Raw genomic sequence first — 21,971 nt, forward strand, 5'->3', positions numbered from 1 at the left:
CCATAGTTCTACTTACACTGGAGATTTCTTTAAAAGAAAGACTTTAATTTGAAACAGAACCTGGAAGCTGGGAACAGAATTGGGCTTCAGGAATGCAACACAAGTGCTGTACCACAGAGCTATTTCTCCAGCCTACAAGTCTTAAACAAGTCTAAAGTATAGCCTAACTGGGAATGGTTGCTCCATCCTGTAATCCCAGCACTTTGGAGACTGAGGCAGGAGGATCTGGAGTTCCAGGCCAGCCTTGTCTGAAAAGAAAATAAAACAGGTTCAATTAATGTTTGTTGTGTAACCATGAAGTTCTGAGTCTGGATTCTCAGCACCCATGTTAAAAAAACATGAACATGTAACTCCAGCACTGGGGTGGATATTGTAGGAATAGAAATATCTTGGGATTTTTCAATGAGCTCAGAGTTCACTGAAAGACTCAGGGTCAAAACAATGCGATAGTAGGATGATTCAGGAGTTAAAGGTACTTGCTGTCAAGCTTTATGACTTCAGTTCCATATCTAGTATAAAGAGTAGAGCCAATTGTCCTGCCCTCCACATTTGTGCTGAGGAACACACAAAATAAATGTTTAAAAATGAAAGACGGGGCAGGAGAGATGGCTCAGTGGTTAAGAGCACTGACTGCTCTTCCAGAGGTTCTGAGTTCAATTCCCAGTGTCCACATAGTGGCTCACAACCATCCATAATGAGATCTGGTGCCTTCTTCTGGCCTACAAGGACACACGCAGGCAGAATACTGTATACATAATAAATAAATCTTAAAAAAAAAAAAAAGAAAGATGGAGACACAACAGAGGAAAACATCTCAGTGTCAACCTCTAGCTTCTAAGTATACTCACACTAGCAAGAGTACCCGTGTGCAGGTGTATATGAAACAAAAGTGTAGGCTGTTCTAAGGCACATGCTGAAATCCTACATTGTTCCCACCTTCCTGCCTTGACATGGAATGGATCATTTTTGTCCAACATACCAACAATATGTACCAACTACCTACCTACTACCTTGGTATCAGTGTTCATGTTAACATAACCCTTATTTTACTTAGAATGGCCCTAAAGCACAAGTACAAGGTCATCCTCAGGTAGGTGAGACCCTATCTTAAAGCAACAACAAAACAAACAAATAAATAAATTTTTTTAAAAAAGGAAACTTCCAAGCCAAGCCTGTTGGTACACCTATAAACCCAGCACTCTAGAGTCTGAGGCACAAAGATCCCATGTTCTAGTCCAGCCTAGATAAAAACCAAGCCTAAACTTGAACTTAGCATCAATAAAACTCAAACTCAGGGAAACAAATCTTCACCACTGGGGATGTAGTTCAAAAGTACAGCACTTGCCTACCATATTTAATGTTTGGGGTCTGATCTCTTTCCTAGGCAGAAAAGAATCTGTACATGGGAAGGAGAAGGAAATCTATGCTAGTTTTGCTATTCCATCTCTGTGCATACTTAGGACAGAAAAAGTATCAAAAGACGTTATAACACTACCCATAGTTTCAGGCATCCACAGTGTGTCTTGGAATATAGTCCCTATAGGTAAGAGGTACTACTGTAAACAGGAAAACTTTCATTTGCTCAGACTTTTCAGTGAAACCTTTGGACAATCTACCTCTTATCTATGAGATCAACTTTTAATTCACATGTATTATATAACCCTGAATTCATGAATCAATATAAATCTGACATTACTGGGATTGGGAATGCAGTGCAGTGGTAGGTACAGAGATTGCTTAGCATGCTGAAGACCTTGGATTTAATTCATAAAATTGGAAGAGGGGGAGAAAAGAAGAGAGGAAGAGGAGGGACCTTTTGACAATCTTTTTTTTCTTCCCCACTCTAAGATACCACTAAGACCTCACTAAGAGGCAGGGTCTTATGCCCAGGCTGGCTACTATGTCCTGCTTCCCAACCAGTCTTTACAGTATTACTAACAAAATATTGCTTAGTGGAAAGGATCTAAAAGTATAATCAGTTAAGAAAACCAAATAATGTTTTAGAGGGCATGGACCAAATATTCAATGTATTTTGCTTATCATTTGAAAAATGTTATTATTAATCTTACCTATTGCCATGAATATTTCATTTACATTCATTGATGTCTTAGCTGATGTCTCCATGAATAATAAACTGTTGTCATCTGCATAGGACTGTGCTTCCTGTTTATAAAAAAAGATTTATCCCTTGAACATATACTGTATACTTGCTTTATTTTATAGATTTCCTTATTTGATTACTTATTACTAAGAGCCAGAGAATATGCTGTGGCAAAGGAAAAAACAATGAGTGGGCTAATTCACCATATATTTTTTTTAACCTTAACTTTTTGCCTATTCCACTTTTGGTCATCGGGTCTAATATTAAATCTAATCACAACAACTGGGGACAGGGTATCATTTTACTACTCTAAATACTCTTTAATGTCAATGGCAATTTTTATTATGCCTTTTAAAGATAAAGATAGAATTTGCAATAAATATGGAAATCCAATGTTTGAAAATTGGCAACAACTCTGGAATTACACCCTCATGTTTAATTTTCAATGACATACAGCATTAAAATTCCAACTATACTATGAACAATTCCTTCAAAATTACAAACTGCCCTATATTTCTGTCACACTTACTAGCTTAGCTATATTGTTGCCTTTGGTTCCCACAGCTCTTCTGAGTAGGAACAACTGTTAGAGCACAGGGCCATTTGCGAACATAATTGAAGCTCTCTAACATGTTTTGATGGGGAGCTTAACTGTTTGGACAGCATAGCAGATAACAAAACTTCACATGGCTGTCTTAAGAATTAAATGAAGTCACAGTGCAAAGTGTTCTGCTTAATATACAACAGTAGCTTCTTTTCTCTCTATTCCTGTAATGTCAAAAAGAATTTCATCACTGATCTACATATTAGGCCACAGCTAGAGCTTTCCGAGCAAGAGAAATAGAAATAGTTTTCATAAATCTAGAAAAATCTGTTTTATTTCTAAAAGACTAGCATTCACTCACACACTGTTTTGTAGTAGAGGACATTCAAAATTATCTTAAATATACACAAACTAGAGGTCTTAAAATATTTTCTTTTACATTAATTTATTTGGAGATAGAGGAGCCTACACTGGAAGTCAGATGACAAATCAATATTTTCAGTTCTGCAAATCCAGACTGTCACTTGTCCTGACTGACAGCACCTTTGCCCATGAAGCCTCTCTTAACACTTAAGGCTTTTTTCCCCCTACTTCTTCCTCTTGAGATGGGTTTACTGTGTAGCCCTGGATGCCATGTAATTATTCAAAGTCAGGCTGGTCTCAAACTTATGGCAATCCTCCTACCTCTGCCTCCCAAGTGGTACAATTATAGGGATGAACTGCCATGCCTGGCTCAAACATTGTTATTTTTGCATACATAATTACACATACATAATTTATGTGTGTGAACATGTGTTTGTATGTGTATGCATGTTTGGGGTATATACATGCCAGTATGCATATGGAGGTTAGAGGACAATCTGCATTTCTAGGCATAGAACTCAGCACTTTTATATGCTATGCCACACTGCCAAGCCTCAAATGAAGAGCAGCTGCGCTTCTATATTTAAATTTTCCTTTAAGGACAGCTATCTAAATATGCACACGGGGTGTGTGTGTGTGTGTGTGTGTGTGTGTGTGTGTGTGTGTGTGTGTCTAGTAATATATGAAGCATGCATGTGCATGAGAAAGTAGGAAGAACATTAGCCTTTCTCAGGTGTGAATATGAGTGGAGGAATGGAAGGTACAGAACAGTATTTCTGCAATTTTTCATGAAATTATTTTTTGGGAAAGAGACAGGGTCTCAAGTAGTTCAGGCTATTCTTAAACTCTTGATCCTCTTGCTTTAAATATGCTTTTTAGTTAAAGTAAAATTCCACATACCTGGAAGTCAACAGCTCTTTTATTTGCTAGGTCAGCCTTGTTTCCTGACAAAGCTATCACAATATTAGGACTTGCTTGCCTTTGAAGTTCTTTAACCCAGTTTTTTGCTCTTGCAAAGGACTCCTATTAAACAAAGAAAAAGCTATTTGGCACAGGCTCAAAATAGAGTTATGAAGCATCTTCTATGAAACAAGGCCTAAAGACTCTAGAGCAGTGGCTCTCAACCTTCCTAATGCTGTGAACCTTTAATATAATACAGTTCCTCATGATGTGGTGACCCCCAACCATTAGATTATTTTTGTTCCGACTTCATAACTATAATTTTGCTACTCTTATGAACTGTAATGTCAATGCCTGATATGCAGGATGGTCTCAGGCGACCCCTGTGGGTCATTCACACCCACAGAGGGGTCATGACCCACAGGTTGAGGACCACTGGTCTAGCATGCCCTGTGGGAAGGAAATTCTTTTTTTTTAAGATTTATTTTATTTATTATGTTTACAGCATTCTGCCTGCATATATGTCTGCAGGTCAGAAGAGGGCACCAGATCTCATTATAGATGTTGTGAGCTGCCATGTGGTTGTTGGGAACTGAACTCAGGACCTCTGGAAGAGCAGCCAATGTTCTTAACTGCTAAGCCATCTCTCCAGCCTTCTAGGAAGAAAATTCTTAGGATTCCTGCATCCTTTAGGCACCTTCATCTTATATCTCATTCACAAGAGCTGTGGCAGAAATGATATGATTCGCTACAAAGGAATTTCCAAAAATCTTTAACTGAATTCTGAATACAAAAAATGACTATTCCAACTGGCTTCACTCAGGGCAGTAAGCTCTCATACCCACCTCATTTGTGATATCATACACAACTATGGCGGCCTGTGCTCCTCGATAGTACATCGGTGCTAGGCTATGGTACCGTTCCTGGCCAGCTGTGTCCCATATTTCAAATTTTACTGTTGTATCATCAAGACATACAGTTTGGGTTAGAAAGGCAGCTGAAAAAGAAAATATCTGTAATAAGTTTATCCTTTTTCTCAACTTTTTGGTAAGACATGAAGGCCAGGTTGGCCTGGAATTCACTTCATAGCCAAGGATGACCTTGAACTTTGATCCTCCTGTCTCTCCCTCTCCATTGATGCCACATCAGAAGTTTATGTGGTGCCAGGGATGGAACTCAGGGCTTCATGCATGCTAGACAAGTGCTCTACCAACAGAACCAAATCCTAGCCTACCACTTCATTTTTTTTTATTGTATTTATTGTGTGAATGATAGATATACATTGATATCAGAAGACAGCATTCGGGAGTTGCTGATCATATTCCACTGTGGGAGAGAGAACAAACTCAGATCCTGCTAAGCCATGTCACTGACAGCCCCAACCCTGTAGACCTAGTAAACTTGCTTGAAAGCTAGATAAATACATTCCTTCATAGAAGACCTTAGTAGTGAAATCAGATTAAGTTCTTTCTTACATTTTAGTAAGCTGGATGCAGTGGTGCATGAAGGTAAGCCTAGCTCACAAGAGGTGGAAGGCAGGAGGACCAGAAGTTCAAAGTCAATATTGGGTATATAGTAAGTTCAAGGCCATCTTGGTCTACATGAGGAATCACAAAATCAATTACCCCGCCCCCTACAACCCACACAGAAGTACAGTTACACACAAACAATATTCTTTCATATAAAGAACTTGCATTTCCTAAAACCAAGCCCTTATTTTTATCTAGGCACAAATACATACTTATCATTGCTTCTGTACAGATCTGATTTGTCAAACAGATTCAATATTCCCTCTCTTTTTATTTACACTTTTTTCCATACAATATATTGATCATATGTCCTCTCCATACAGGTTGGTTTTGTGTGTCAACTTGACAAAAGCTAGAGCCATCAGAGAAAGAGTCTCAGTTGAGGAAATGTCTCCATGAGATCCAGCTGAAAGGCATTTTCTCAATTAGTGATAAATGGGGGAGGGTCCAGTCTATAGTGGGTGGGGCCATCCCTGGACAGGTGGGTCTTGGGTTCTACAAGAAAACAGGCTGAGCAAGCCAGTAAATAGATCCCCTCCATGGCCTCTGCATCAGCTCCTGCCTCCAGGTTCCAGCTCTGCTTGAGTTCCTGTTCTAACTTCCTCCAAAGATGGACTATAATCTGAAAGTGTAAGCCAAATAATCCTTTTCCTCTTAACTTGCTTTATGGTCATGGTGTTTTGTTGAAGCAATAGAAACCCTAACTAAGTCACCCTCCCAACTTGCCCCAAAATCTCCATACCCCCCCAAATTCACGTTCTCTCTCAAAAAATGAAAATCAAATCAAATCAAAACAAATCCAGTAAAACAAAACATTAAGTTCGTATACACACACACACACACACACACACACACACACACACACACACAATTATGGAGTCCATTTTATATTGGCCAACTACTTTTGGGCATGGGGCCTGTGCTAGAATGTGGTTGATAATACTCAGGGTCACTCACTGGATAGAATTCATTTCCCTTTCCCTGAAGGTATCAACTGAAAATAGCTCCTTTGTAGTTAGGGATAAGACTTTCCTTTTCCTTGCTGGGGTATTGTATGATTTGAACTTGTGCAGGCCTTGTGCATGTTGTTAGTCTCTCTGAGTTCCTACATTCTTTTTAAAAACAAGTTTATTATTATTTTTGTGTGTATGGCTTAATTCAGAAGACTACTGGAGTTTAAACTCAAGTCACTAGATCCTCTCTCATTCTAAGGGGAAAAATCATATTATACACACACATATACACTAATATGTAAGCTCTCACTATGTAGCCCTGGCTGGCCTCAAATTTAAAGATCTGTTTGCCTCTGCCAGAGAAATGCCAGAATTAAAGGTGTGCCACAATGCTCTGTATGTTTACTGTGTATGCTAGTCTATGTGAGAAGATGGTGGGAAGCAAACCGGTCCTCTGCAGAAGCAGTACACACTTTGCATCACTGAGCTACCAGTTTTCACCACCCTTCTCCTCCTTCATCTTAAGAATTTTTAACTTTTCCTTTCCCTGTCTCTTTTTTTATTTATCCTGAGATACAGTATCACTATGTAGCCCTGGCTGTACTGGAACTCTGTATGTAGATGAAATAAAAAAACAAAACAAATAAGAAATGGGGCTGGAGAGATGGTTCAGCAGTAAAGAGCACTTCCTACTCTTGCAGAGGACCTGGGTTCAGTTCCCAGCACACACATGGACGCTCACAATCATCTGTAACTCCAGCCCAGGAGATTTGATATGCAAGGTGCAGATACATACATGCAGGCAAACACTCACATCATAAAGTAAAACAAATCTTTAAAAATACTCTGTGCATGTATGTATGTGTCCAGTATGTGTATAGGTCAGAGGGCAACTTTCAGGAATTGGTTCTTTCTTTCCACTGTGTGGGCTACACTGACTGAATTCAGGTCAAGCTATGTGGCAAGAGACTTTTGTTTTTTATTCTGATTCTAATTTTAACAAAAAGTGCCACTATAAGAGAGTACTTTAATTGGGCATGGTGACACAAGCCTGTAATCCCAGTGTTTATTCACTGGAAGCAGAAGAATCATGAATTTGAGGCCAGTTAGGTCTAAAATCCATACATAAACCTAAGGGTTTGTCAGAACATGTCCAAGAATGGAGTTGTATGAGGAGTCTGAATACTTGTGAGAAAACTCCAAGAAAGCAAGCCAAGATTTCTGACATGTTTCCTCAAAAACAGGGAACTGTTCTTGGATTGTGCTTCCATGCCCCTCCCAGGTATAGCAGATAGGAGTGAGTTTATTTTAGATTACTAATTACAACTGGCTATTGCTATTTGTTCATATGCCTCTATGGAAAAACTCGTTTTTACCACATGCAGCTTGTCTTTGTTATTGTATACCGTTTGAGCTCATGAGAATGTTACTCAAGTGATTTTTCTTTACCCTCAGAGTATAAATTGCCTGATGCTCTGAATAAAGTTAGTTATTGCACAAGACTTTAGTCCACCTCATTTTTAGGCTCCACTCTACCATATCCCACTGCTCTTAGAGCAATAAACAAGGGCTCACAATTTAGTTCAGTTCATATATGTGCCCTCAGTTTAATTAACCATCAAACCCATGTACCCTCCACTTTTAAGCCATTTCCACTGGACCCTGAAATTTCTCTCCTACTTTAATTTTAGTACTAGAATATATCCTATTGTATATTCCATTTTAGCCTAGTGTTGTGGCACATTCTATCATATTCAGTAGTCTGGGGCAGGAGGACAGCTATGAATTCAAGGTCAGCTTTAGATATCTATTGAGATCCAGGCTTGCCTGGGATGCAGAATGAAATCCTGTCTCAAAAAGCCAAAAAGAGGCAGAGGCAGGCACAGCACCTGTTATCTTAGCACTCATAAAAAGGACTATTACAAGCTTGGAGCTAGCCTGGGCTACACAGGGAGTTTTAGGTCAGCCTGGGCTACAGAATAGCACCCTGTTCAATGCCCTCACCCCAAACTCCAAAAAGGCAAAGCAAACAAACATACAATGTGCATAAATAGGAATCAATTCTAAGTCCATGGAGATAATTGCCAATTAAGTTACTTTAACAAAAGTCCAGTCCAATTCTCAAACAAGCTATGTTATAAGAAATGACCACTTATCTAGGTAGGTGAGATGGCTCAGGTAAATCTGTCCATTATTAGAACCCTCAAGGAAGAAGAAAAAGTCATCCTCTGATCTCTATACCCACTGTGCTACATGCTCACATGTATACAATAAAGAAAGGGGAAAAAAGGCTGAAGAGATGCCTCAGTGGTTCAGAACACTGGCTTCTGTTCCAGAGGACCTGGGTTCAATTCCAAACATCCACATTTCACAACTGTAACTCTAGTTCCAGAAGATCTGACACCCTCAACATGTAGGCAAAACATCAATGCACATAAAAATAAATTTTTTTTAAAAAAGGAAAAATATTTAAAAAGATAACCAACCATATTCATAAATGTTAAAAATGCCAAGTACATACAAAAAATATTAAATACATTAAAAGCATAACAATAACTCAATTAAGAGTTCTTTTCAGAAGCAGTAAACCATTATACTAATAGTCTAAAACAAATAACATTTTCATCTACATAAACTATGAAAGGCATTGGAGTTAATATTCAGTCCTTAAGAGTTCTTTCTTAGAACACTGCAACTAATTCATCCATAAGCATGAAACTAGCATACCACTCAATAGCAAGGTTCTTAGGAATTCTGACTCTGTGACCAATAATGCCCACATCACCATAATTTAATATTTTAATGTTAATATTTAATAATTTCTCTATAATAAAATTGTCACTGGAAAATATTTTAAACCCAGAGGTATCGGCTTAATTAATACATGAGTTCTTGACTGGTGTTGAGCCTGCGGTTGTACAAAGGAACATGAATAATAAGCAGGTGAAACTTCCTCAACTGTGAAAGGATTCAATGAACTGCTGCAAAAGAGTATGGACATCACTGTCCATACTCTTTAGCCAACTGTGCTCACATCTCCTTCTGTCACTCTTGCTATGTGCTCCCAAAGCTCCCTATGTGATGTTTCACACTTCCTTCTTTTGGTGCTGGGGACTCTACACAGGCATTCATACATGCTAGGCATATGCTCTACACCGACCAACAGTCTTACTAACTTACTTATTTTGGTTGTTTAGAGATAGGGTCACATGCTTCTGTACTGCAGACTTGACTCAGCTTCCTAAAAGTTAGGGATTACAGGTATGAGGTAAATACTGGCTGAAACTATGACCACTGAATCTGGAAATACTCAAGTTCCTATAATATATAAGAAAAAAAGCCCTGTACTACACTGAGGGGAAAAAATATCCAAACTAATGGCATCAAATGAATGAATAACAAGGTCAGCGGTAGTGTCGCAAGTCTTTAATCTCAGCACTCAGGAGGCAGAGGGGCAGAGGGGCAAGAGGGGCAAGAGGGGCAAGAGGGGCAAGAGGGGCAAGAGGGGCAGAGGGGCAGAGGGGCAGAGAGGCAGAGGCAGGCAGATCTCTGAGTTCAAGACAAGCTTTGTCTACAGAGTGAATTCCAGGACAGCTAGGGCTACACAGACAGTTAGGTGTGTGGTGTGGGGAGGGAGAAATGAGTAACAAAAACAGTTAATGTCTCCTACAACTGTACCAATTAAACACAGAGGGTACAGAAAAACTACAGGAATTAATTCCACTCCACAGCGAGATGGTTATTTGTAATACTGAGGACAGAACCCTAGGCCTGACTCCTGCTAGCCAAACACTCTACCACTAAGTTACATCCTCAGGCTTCTAAGTTAGGTATTAAATTCAACTAAAAATTACTTTATTAGAATTAACACACACACACACACACACACACACACACACACACACACACACACACAAATCCTTAAGACTACTGGATTTAAATATACAAAAACCTAAGACTCCTAAATTTTTAAAACATCCAAAATGCACAGGTGAATATACTCAGAAAAATTCCTATGGTGAAGGTCAAGTGATTTTTAGTGTAGAAAATAAGCTGGGCATGGTGCCACATGCCTGTAATCTAAGCACTTGGAGGTTTAAACAAGAGGAGTTAGAGTTGAAGGTCAATCTTAGCTATATAGTGAGACCCTTTCTCATATCAAAAGCCCCATATATGCTGGCAGTTGGTGTCTGGTGTGTTCTGTCCACAAAAATACTTCCATTCTTCATACAACACAAAGTTGGGGCAGGAGAGATGATCCAGCGATTAGAAGCACTCACTGCTCTTATAGAAACTGAGTTTACTTCCCAGCACCCATATGGCAGTTTACAACCATCCATAATTCCAGTTCCAGGGCACCTGATATACTCTTCTGACCTCTATAGGTAACATATATCCAATATTAATAAAAAGAGTATCAAATAATATTTGTATACCAACGTTTAAGGCAGCATTGTTCACAATAGCTACTAAAGAACGAAAGTAATTGAGGTTATCAAAAATGGATGTTCCAGATGTTAGGAGGGAGAGGCAGGTAGATCTTTGTGAGTTTTAGACCATTCTGGTATACAGAGTGAGCTCCAGATCAGTCAAGGCTACATAGTAAGACCCTGTTTCAAGAAAGAAAGATGGATGGACTAGGCTGAAGACTGGTTCAATAGTTGAGGCCTTGGGTCCAATCTTCCACACTGAAAAAAAAGAAAAAAGGAAAAATAGAGGTATGAACCCACAAGCTTATGACCTTGCAAGTTGAGAAGCAGAGATGGGAGGATCTCCCCCTCCTAGCTTGGCCTCCTGAGTGCTGCAATTAAAACTGTGTAATAAGTATTTTAAGGCAGTCAACTAGCCAGGGGGCATAAGCTAGTCATATGTTATTGTTTGAACATTACCATATGGGGGAAATCTGCTAGTACATGGATATGGTTTTAAAATTAGTCTTAGGAGTTTAACATTTAGTGCCTTATACTTGACCTATCATCCTGGCACTGGAGAGGCAGGATTGTCTCAAGTACAAAGCCAGCCAGGATTACACTGTGAGCCTTGTGCCCCCTCTCCGCCCCCCTCCCCCATAGGGTTTCTCTGTGTAACAACTCTAGCTGCCCTGGAACTCCCTTTGTAGACCAGGCTAACCTCAAATTCACAGAGATCCACCTGCTTCTGCCTCCCAAGTGCCAGGACTAAAGGTGTGTGCCACCACAATCACCTGACTGAGTCTTGTCTTTTTAAAAATCAAAACCAAACCAAGTCAGCATTTCAACTTTCAGAGCTAAAACACTGATATATCTTCAAAAAGGGGTGTAATCCTAATGAAGTTTTTGTTCACAGGACTAGAATTCATTTCCTTTATTTGAAAAGAATAAAGGTAGAAAGAAAGAAATAATGGGGTTGGAGAGATGGCTCAGTGCTTAATGGTACTGTCGGTTCTTCCAGAGGACACGGGTTCAACTCCTTCACCCACATGACAGCTTATAATGTCTATAATTCAAGTTCCATGGGATCTAACACCCTCCTATGATCCCTACAGGCACTGTGTACATACATGCAGACAAAGTACCCATGCACACCAAAAAAATAAAAAAGGAAAGAGATTATTAAAACTTATTAACTAGATATCAGAGATATAGCTGTGTTGCTAAAGTGCTTACCTAGGAAGCACAAAGTCCTAGGTTCCATCTCCAGCACCAAAACAAAACAAAACAACAACAAAAAAACTACCAATCAACCAAACACCACCCCCCCCCCAAAAAAAAAAAAAAACAGGGTATAGTGGCACACACTTGTAATCCCAGCAGTGAGAGCTGGGGAAGGAAATAGAATGTAAAGTTCCAGATCACCCTAAAGTACAGAGTTCAAGGCCATCATAGGCTACACATGACCTTGTCACAAAACTAAACCCAACCCAACCAGGCTATGCGTATTTGAGTACACAGGCATATGCTAATGTTAAAGCTTCAATACTAATGAGGTTAAATGAACTGCTTTCTTTCTCTGGTCCTTTCCTCACTCCCTGAAATGATACCAACAGGATTTTTAGTTTTACACTAACTACTTGATGAACTGACACAGGTGAAAATGTTTATGCTACTGCTCAGATATTCTATGTCCATACATTTCCTTACCTCATTTCCTTTCCTCTCCTCTTTCTTTCCCCAGTCTCTTTCTAAATTAGGTTCTAAATTTTGCTTTAATTATTTCTCCTATTAGATGAATTACCCAACCATCAATAGGTATTTACTAGGCACTGACTTTACGCCTGGTTTCTGCACTATATGCCACATCCTAGTTCTGGCACCCAGACATCTTTATGGTCCTAAGCACAGTAAGATGGGCTTCCTTAAGCAAATAGGTGCTTTTAAGAGTAGAAATTCAACAGCAACTATGTGACTTGCTGATCTATTTTCCTCAGGGAATCTGTTATTGAATTCAGTCATCAGATACAGTAGAAATGCTGCATGGGAGGCACATTCATTTCCTATTTGGGTTTCGACTACTCTCCTTTCTGTGGCAGTATTTATGCCTCATCAGTCCCTGTTACCCCTTTCCACAAAATAAGCATGAAAATACCACTTTACCATCCCTTCCTCCCCACTGTTCGGCAAGAACATAAGACCATGACAACTGATGTCTGACCATATATCCATTTAGGCCCACCCACGGAAAGGTTCTAACCACAATCCCAAAAATTAGTCACAATTTACTTATCTTGATGGTTTGATTTTATACATATTTTTGGTCGATTTTTTTTTTCTAAATGAGAAAGGGAAAGAGAGAAGAAAACAAAAGAAAGGGGAAGATAAGAAAAATGGCAAAGGGTAAAGGAAGATAGAGAATGGAGACAAAACAGAAATAAGGAAAGTAGAGACTTTGAAGGAGCACCAGTAAATTCCTTGATGTTAATTCTTAGTGGACCAGGAGAGGGGAGATAATATCAATAAAGTGGAGATATTTTGAAATGCTGAATTAATGATTTTGCTTGTCACCTAATTACTTATCTGCTGCCTAATATCACATTTCATAATATTTTGCTTCCTGATCTAGTCATCTGATAATAAAATTCTTCCTTATAGTAAAAAAAGAAAAAAAAAAAAAAACCCAAACAAAAGCCAAGCCTTAGTAGTATCATGAGTCCTGAACATACTCAACACAGAAAAAGTTAATGCAATTAAGTTAGGCTTAAGGGGTTTAGCTGTATGTGGAAAAAGTCTACAAAACACTTTAGCATACTTTAAAAGTTGAGAATTTTACAACATAGAAATGGCTTTATAATCATGTGCAAGGATTACATTACAGAAATAAGTTCAGGAGCAAACATTTGAAGATGACATCCACTACAGGACTGTAACCTGAAACCACAAACAGAAAAGCAAGAGTTAAATGTCTAACCCTGGAACAGGGGACATAGCTCAGCAGTAGGGTGCTTTACATAACTTACAAACATGGTGCTAGGTCTGTGTCTGAGTGAGGTGTGTGTGTGTGTGTGTGTGTGTGTGTGTGTGTGTGTGTGTGTGTGTGTGTGTGTGTGTAAGAGTAGCCTAAGAAAAACAAGAAAGTTGAGGTTGGAAGCTGAGATTCTGGGAACCCATGTTTGCTTCATAGCATTCATATGCAGTTAACCACCTGTAACTGATGTTGGAGGGGATCCAATGCCCTCCTTTCTAGCCTCCACCAGACATGCAGGTGGATATACACATTCGAGCACACAAAATACTCATACATATTTTAAAAATCTCAAAAAATAAATTAAACCAGGGCTTTGAAACTATGTAACTATGACTAGCCTAACTTAATTGCATTAACTTTTTCTGTGGTGAGTATGTTCAGGACTCATGATACTTTTGTGTGTGTGTGTGTGTGTGTGTGTGTGTGTGTGTAAGAGTAGCCTAAGAAAAACAAGAAACCACAAAAACGAGATTGCAAGGTACTAAAGAAAGTATGATGACAAAGAGAGCATAAATTTTACCATCAGCCAAAAAAAAAAAAAAAAAAAAAAAGGAACAGTTATATCATATGACCATTATAAAGAAAACCAAGGAAGCTCTTCTGTTAAGATCTTATAGCCAATGACTATGTTCCAGGAGACCTACCAGCAATGGTGTCACAGTACATTTTTCTTACAACATGACTGGCACTGATACTATAACTTGAGCTTGGCCATAAAAAAGCCTCTAGCTTCTACCTGGTACTTTCATAATCATGCATGAACTCAGCTCTTCTTGTCAGGGAAAACCTAGGCTGAATTAATGTAAAAGCCAGCTTGCTACAACTGAGTTCAATTTGAGCACCCACATGGTGGCAGTAGAGAACAACTCCTGCAAGTCATCCTCCAATCCCCATATATGTAACCACATGCAAACAAAATTTATAAAATAATGTACAGCTGCAAGAATTGCAAAACAGAGATGAGAGGGGAAACAGCAGCCTCCAAGGACAAACAATAAAGTGGTATCTTGGAGATCCACTGCAAACCTTCTTAAGTCCATTATCTCTCATCCCTCAACCCCCTTTTCTTCTTTAAGACGGTGTGGTGTCACTATGAAGTCTTGGCTGGCCTGGAATTCATGGAGATCTGCCTGTCTCTACTTCCAAAGTGCTGGAATTAAAGGCATCACCACACCCAGCCCTCTTACCTCCTTTTTCTAAGACAAAGTTTTTGAAAACACTTTCACGTTATTTTCTTTAGCTGACACGTAAAAGAGGATTCAATAACTTCCAGATATTTGATTACACAACACAAAGCTTGTCATGTGTACTCTGATTTTCTAGTCTCAAATTCTTGCAAAACAAACAAAAAAAGCAACCCATGTGCACTTATAGAACAATGGTTGCACTGAAGAAGGACCTGCTTTGAGTGAACTGCAAAAACTTGAGGCAAACTATTTAAGCTACTGCCTTGCTTTCCTCAACTATTAATGTTTTTATACAACCATGCTAATATACTGATGAAACCTGGAAATACATGGTCTAAATCCCATGAATGCACATGAAGGTACCTTGTCTTAAGTCAAATTGTTTCTGTAAAGTAACATCTTTCTGAAATTTAATTTGCAAATTAGACACAAATGTAATAAAAGCCTCAAAATGTACTCTTGTTATTTTATGTTTTATTTTTCAAACATAACCACCCTGCCCCAGTGTCTTGTCATTTCAGTAGTAGGAGCTGAAGCAAGAGAATTGTGATTTCAAGACCAGCCTGGATTATAAGGCAAGACCGTCTCAAAAAGTAAAGGGAAGGAGTGGAAAGAAAAGGGGGAAGAAAGAAAAAGAAATCAAGAAGGGAGAGGCAGAGAGATTTCAAAGTCCAATATATGACTAGATCTAAAAAAAAAAAAAAACCCACAAAAAACTCAGCTACTCTGGAGGCTGAAGGAGGAAGATTCAAAGTTCAAGTCCTGCTCTGAGCCAGTGAGTTGAAAGACAGCCAGAACAATTTACTGAGACCGTGTCTCAAAATAAAAATGAGGAAAAATGTCTGGCCTATAACTCAGTGGGAGAGTTCTTGTTTAGCATGGGTGAGGCTCTAGGTTCAATCCCTAATGTTAAAAATACAAAGAGAAAAAAGTCCAATATGCAATACCAATAAAAATCTCTTCTTTAGTTGGGTGGTGATGACACACAACTTTAATCCTAGCACTCGGGAGGCAGAGGCAGGGGAATCTCTATGAGTTTGAGGCCAGTCTGGTCTACAAAATGAGTTCCAGGACAGCCAGAGCTGTAGCAGAGAAACCCTGTCTTGAAAAACCAAAATCTCTTCTTGACTGATTAGCCATTAAGTAGCTAGAATTTATGCTTACATCAAGCTAGGTGATTACTTAAAAACAAAAATTTGGGTCAGCAAAAAATGGCTGTGGGTGCCTGCCACATAAGCCTGATAAACAGAGTTCTGTCCCTAGAATACATGGCACTATATACTCCAGTCTTACGGCCCTATAATTCTAGCATTGGGAAGGTAAAAACAGAAGGAATAGGCCATCACTACACAGTGATTTCAAGGTCAGCTTGGCCTATAAGAGACCCTGTCTCAAAAACATATCAACCACAAAAAAAATTCTTGAATTACTGTTTCCTTTTTATGGAGACATGATCTCAAACTTACTATATACTTTAAGCTAGTACTAAACTTATCCTCCCTGCCAACTGCCAAGTGCCGGGATTATAGGTGTGTATCATTATACTCAGCTAACACAGTTAAGTCACATGTGATTTCAGGTAGAATAGTGTCTGAAGATAGGTAATGAATTTCCGACAACCTACTATGGCTCAGTACACAACAGAACAGTCAAGTGAACCAGCAGAGGCAATACACTAGCTTAGACTTCCTTGGTCAACCCATTCTGCTGAGCAGCTTCAAATACTTGAAGAGTACCAGCACTTGAAACCTAACAAAATTGAGAGAGAGCAAAATTAATACTCATAATTCATAGTGATTCTTTGCAACCAATTTTAAGAGGGTAAAAAGATAAATAATCTTGACCATAGTAGGGGTGTATATGTGTGACTGTATCTTTTGTGGTGGTTGGGGGGGGGGGGACTGAAACTAAGACCTTATGAATGCTAGGCAAACACTTTACCACTAAATATAGCCCCAATATTTTTTGGTTTGTTTTTAATACATGGTCTTACTGTCTTACTATACAGCTCTGGCTGTCCTGGAATTCACTATGTAGACCAAGTTGGCCCCAAACTCAGGACATCTGCCTGCTTCTGCTTTCCAACTGCTGGAATAAAAAGTGTGCACTATCACATGCAATTTAAAAGAACAGTTGGGCTAGGGATGCAGCACAATGGTAGAGCACTAGCCTAGTATACATGAGGAACTAGGTTCAATCTCCAGTACTGTCAACAAAACAGAACATCAGCAAAAGGTGTTCTTTAGAAATCCTTATCCAGTTCAATATTCTCATTTGCAAATTGAGTAAACAGGGCCCCAAGTGTTTATAAACGTCTTAGGATTGCAATCAATCCTACTAAACTCTGTAATTCAAGATGTAACCCAAATCTTAAAAGGTCTTATTAATAAAAACAAAACAAAACAAAACAAAACAAAAAAACAGAGCCAGATATTGAAGTGAAAGCTGAAAGATCAGAGAAGCAGAGCAAGCCAGCCACAAATTCTTACCTCTAGGAAATCCTCAGTCTCAAGAGCGAAACTTCCTGTTTACTCACACCTTATATAACTTTCTGTGCCCTGCCATCTTCCTTCCTTCCTAGTGCTGGGATTAAAGGCATGTGTGCTTCCCAAATACTTGGTAGCAAAGGCATGAGATCTCAAGTGCTGGGATTAAAGGCATATGCCACCATACCTGGCTCTGTTCCCAGTGTGGCCTTGAACTCATAGAGATCCAGCTCTGTCTTCCGAGTGATAGGATTAAGGGTGTGTGCCATCACTGTCTGGCCTCTATGTCTAATCTAGTGGCTGGCTCTGTCCTCTGATCCCCAAATAAGTTTTATTGGGGTGCACAACATATCACCACACAACAGTAATACTTCTATTATACAGAGTGAGGACTGATACTATAACTACTGAAAAATCATCTCCTAAGGTCCTAAGTGGAACAAACTAGTATGAAAAACCAAATTTCTACCATCTAATACAACCTACAAATCCATGGAGATAAATGTTCTAAGAGGAAATAATATGCATAAAGATAATATTCTTTCACTTAAAACCAATGGACACCATACACTAATTTTATCTTTGTATTAAAAAACACAATAAATTAGATGGGGTGGCTGATGCCTATAGTCTCATTACTCAGGGAAGCTGAGGCAGGAAGCTGCCTAGGCTACATACAGATCAAGAGCATCTCAATGCCCAAACAAGAAATCAGACAGCAACAACAACAAAAATCTTTAAACAGTGAAAACATTTTAAAAGCACCCTTTATTCGTGTATAAAAACTCTGTATTAAACCAGGTCCAGCTATCAGGAGAATGTGGAATTCAGGGCCAGTCTGGGCTACCCTTGTTTCAAATAATAACATCCTTTCCCACATCTGGGTGTTCTACCATTTTCTTAAAAAAGTAGCTTTAACAAAAAGTAGGGGATTGGTACTGGTACATATCTGTAGTCTCAGAACTGGGAGAGGTGGAAGCAGGACAATCAGTTGAGGCTAGCTCACTCAGTAGGTCGGAGGTCAGTCTGCTCTACATGAGATCCTATCTAAAACCAAACAAACCAAAAACCAAATAGTACCATCAACAATGTGAAAGCTGAGCATGGTGGCACACACCTATAAATACCAGCCCTCAGGAGGCTAATGCAGAATTGCTTTGAGTTCTAGACCAGCTTATTATAATAGAGACCCTTTATCAAAACCAAAACAAAGAAAAACATAGTTAAATGCAAAAATTTCAGTTAGCTTTTCTTTTTATTTTGGAATAAACTTATTTCCCCCTAGTTTTATTAAGGTGCTGTAAGAAGCTCTGATTGTGTAAGGTCCTAATCGAATGTGTTTTAACTTGGGTTTGTCAGACACACCCCATCAGGACCACATAGCCTCAGGCTCAGAGGAAAGAGTGTGAGTTTTGACAGTGTGTGCAGAAAATTCCACCATAGCTTTCTTCCCCTGGGATTTTATAGCCTGAGGACAGTTCCCATACAGCCACTATCATTACCAAGATTAGCCAAACCTGTCTCCCTGATCCAGTTGTATGACAGAAACCTTGCCTCCTTGTTTATCTATATGTAATAATCCCTACTCCTTGCTCTGCTGTATGCAATAGCCCTGCCTCCCTGTTCAACTCTATATAATAAATTCATTGAGCTTCTAGGGTACAGTGGTTTCTCCATCAGAGATCCCAGTCCACCCAATCCTAGCAATTTGTGTGTCCATCATCTGCCTTTTCTTCATCCTTCACTGTCCTAGCCAGGCCTGTCCCTGGAGCCCTGCAAGGACAGAGCAAAAGGTATAATTGAGTAATAAAAGTTAAGTATACTTACAATATAGACAGTTTTGATACATGCATATACTGTTCGATGACTGAATCAAACTATCATGTTATCTATCAATGAAAACTAATTTTAGAGTGGGCAAAATGGCTCAGTGGGTAAAAAAAAAAAAAAAGCCCCCGATGACCTGATTCATCTATGGAAACCTACAGTGGAATGAGGCCAACTCCAGACAGTTGTCCTCTGCCCTCCAAATATGCATTGTGCACTGTGACACACTTCTGTCCATACTCATGCAATGTATAAACATGATGATAAATAAAGTAAGAACAGCAGAGATCATATACATAGACACTGTCTTAAGGAACAAAAAAATTACCTGGGCGGTAGTGGCACACGCCTTTGATCCCAGCACTCGGGAGGCAGAGCCAGGCGGATCTATGTGAGTTCGAGGCCAGCCTGGGCTACAGAGTGAGTTCCAGGAGAGGCGCAAAGCTACACAAAGAAACCCTGTCTCGGAGAAAAAAAAAAAAGGAACAAAAAAATTGCTTGGTGTGATGGCCCAAGCCTATAATTCCAGCAGGATAAGATAAGATAGTTATGAGTTCAATTCCAGGCTGGGCTACACACACAAGTGAGTTTGGGTCAGCTTGGGCTACATAGTAAAGTCTTGTGTCTAAAACAAAAACAAACAAAGACATTAAACCAATAAACATACCCACACTTTAAAATTGTGAGCACAAAAGATCTACACCACTAATATTTTAGTTACATTATCACTAGCTGTAATAACTAGAATTAACATATATACAGGTAATATTCCATTTACCTGTACTTTCTCCCCCAAGTAATCTTCTAACAAGTAACTCATTTGCTGTTGAGTGAAAGCTACTTAATGCAGTCTACATGACTAGGCACACTTGTGGAAAAAAAAAAAGAAATGAACTTAAAATGACTGCAAGAATTTACTAGGCCTAATTCCAGAAACTTGGCTACAAAATGCTCATACATCTGTGCAAGTGAATTTGCAGAACTAATTTCTTTTGGTAGTCTCAGGTTTAGGTAATATTGATTTTTAACATTTTTGTATTTCATTTGTTGTTGGTTTACTTGGTTCTTGTGTTTCTTGTTGTTTTGAGCCATGTCTCATGCAAGCCTAGGCTGCCTTCAAACTCACAGCAATCCTCATTTCTCAACTGCTAAGTACTAGGGTTACAACAGACATAAACAACCACAAATATGTTATTGTAAATAGTTACTTTTTTTTTTTTTGAGACAGGGTCTCTGTACTAGCTGTTTTTATGTGTCGACTTGACACAAGCTGGAGTCATCAGAGAGGAAGGAGCCTCAGCTGAGGAAATGCCTTTATGAGATCCAGCTGTAAGGCATTTTCTCATTTAGTGATCAATGGGGGAGGGCCCAGCCCCACTGTGGGTGGTGCCATCCCTAGTCTGCTGGACCTAAGTTCTATAAGAAGATGGGCTGAGTAAGTCAGGGGAAGCAGGCTGGTAAGCAGCTCCCCTCCCTAGCCTCCCCATCAGCTACTGCCTCCGGGACCCTGCCCTGTATGAGTTCCTTGACTTCATTCAGTGATGAACAGCAATGCTGAAATATAAACCAAATAAACCCTTTCCTCCCCAACTTGTTGGTCATGGTGTTTTGCCACAGTAATAGAAATCCTAACTAAGACACCGGTGGCTGGCCTGAGCCTCCTGAGGACAAAATTTTAAAACCCTAAATCAAATACTAAGCAGCTATCACCCAAAATATTATGATGTAACGTAACAACAATTCAAAGGTGTGTTCGACTACACTCCACTCTCACATGGTTAATGGTACTGTGTTTGAGACAGTACCTCATGTAGAGCAGGCTAGTCTCAGACTCATAGCTAAGTCTAGCCTGAACTCCAACTCTCCTGCTTCCACCTCTCAATTCAGAGGGATGCACCTGCCTCTACCTCTTCATGCTAGGATTAAAGGGATGCACTGCCATGCCTAGGAACTGTAAATTTTAGTAAGAAACTTTATTGTCTAAGTCAGTGGTTCTCAACCTTCCTAATGCTATGCTTTAATACCAGTTCCTCATGCTGCAGTGACCTTCCCCACCATAAAATTATTTTGTTGCTACTCTCTAACTGTAATTTTGTTACTATGAATTGTAAAGTAAATATCTGATATTCCACCCTTCTGAAAGCATTATTTGATCCCTCAAAAGGGGTTTTGACCTATAGGTTGAAAACCACTGGTCTAAGTAAAGAAAGTCTGGGCCTAAAGTTCTTACCCCTGGAAGAGAAACCAGTGTTCCTAATGGCTTAGCCATCTCTGCAGCCCCAACTCAAACAAAATTTTAAAACCCTAAATCAAATACTAAGCAGCTATCACCCAAATATTATTATGTAACGTATCAACAATGCTAGAAATGACTCTGCAAAAAGCTACACTGGTACTTGTTTAGATGCACTTACGAAGCATTTATTCTCTGCCAGTTAAGACATTAATTAAGACATCTGTTTTCGGCCGGGCGGTGGTGGCGCACGCCTTTAATCCCAGCACTCGGGAGGCAGAGCCAGGCAGATCTCTGTGAGTTCGAGGCCAGCCTGGGCTACCAAGTGAGTTCCAGGAAAGGCGCAAAGCTACACAGAGAAACCCTGTCTCGAAAAACCAAAAAAAAAAAAAAAAAAAAAACAAAAAA

General features: G+C 39.4%; 1 protein-coding gene across 3 annotated transcripts in view; it reads right to left on the reverse strand.

Moving 5' to 3' along the window:
• Rab5a (RAB5A, member RAS oncogene family) overlaps window positions 1-21,971 on the reverse strand; it is a 30,982-nt gene that overhangs the window by 2,969 nt on the left and 6,042 nt on the right. For all 3 annotated transcript variants that reach the window (XM_028890198.1, XM_028890199.2, XM_028890200.2), the window contains 3 exons: window positions 4,754-4,905; window positions 3,909-4,031; window positions 2,070-2,163 (listed from right to left, as the gene is read on the reverse strand). In XM_028890198.1, coding sequence (XP_028746031.1) covers window positions 2,070-2,163; window positions 3,909-4,031; window positions 4,754-4,905 — 369 coding nt within the window. The remainder of the gene's footprint in view (window positions 1-2,069; window positions 2,164-3,908; window positions 4,032-4,753; window positions 4,906-21,971) is intronic.

This window comes from Peromyscus leucopus, chromosome 16_21 (genome assembly GCF_004664715.2).
Source record: "Peromyscus leucopus breed LL Stock chromosome 16_21, UCI_PerLeu_2.1, whole genome shotgun sequence".
In the NCBI taxonomy this organism is placed as follows: Eukaryota; Metazoa; Chordata; class Mammalia; order Rodentia; family Cricetidae; genus Peromyscus; species Peromyscus leucopus.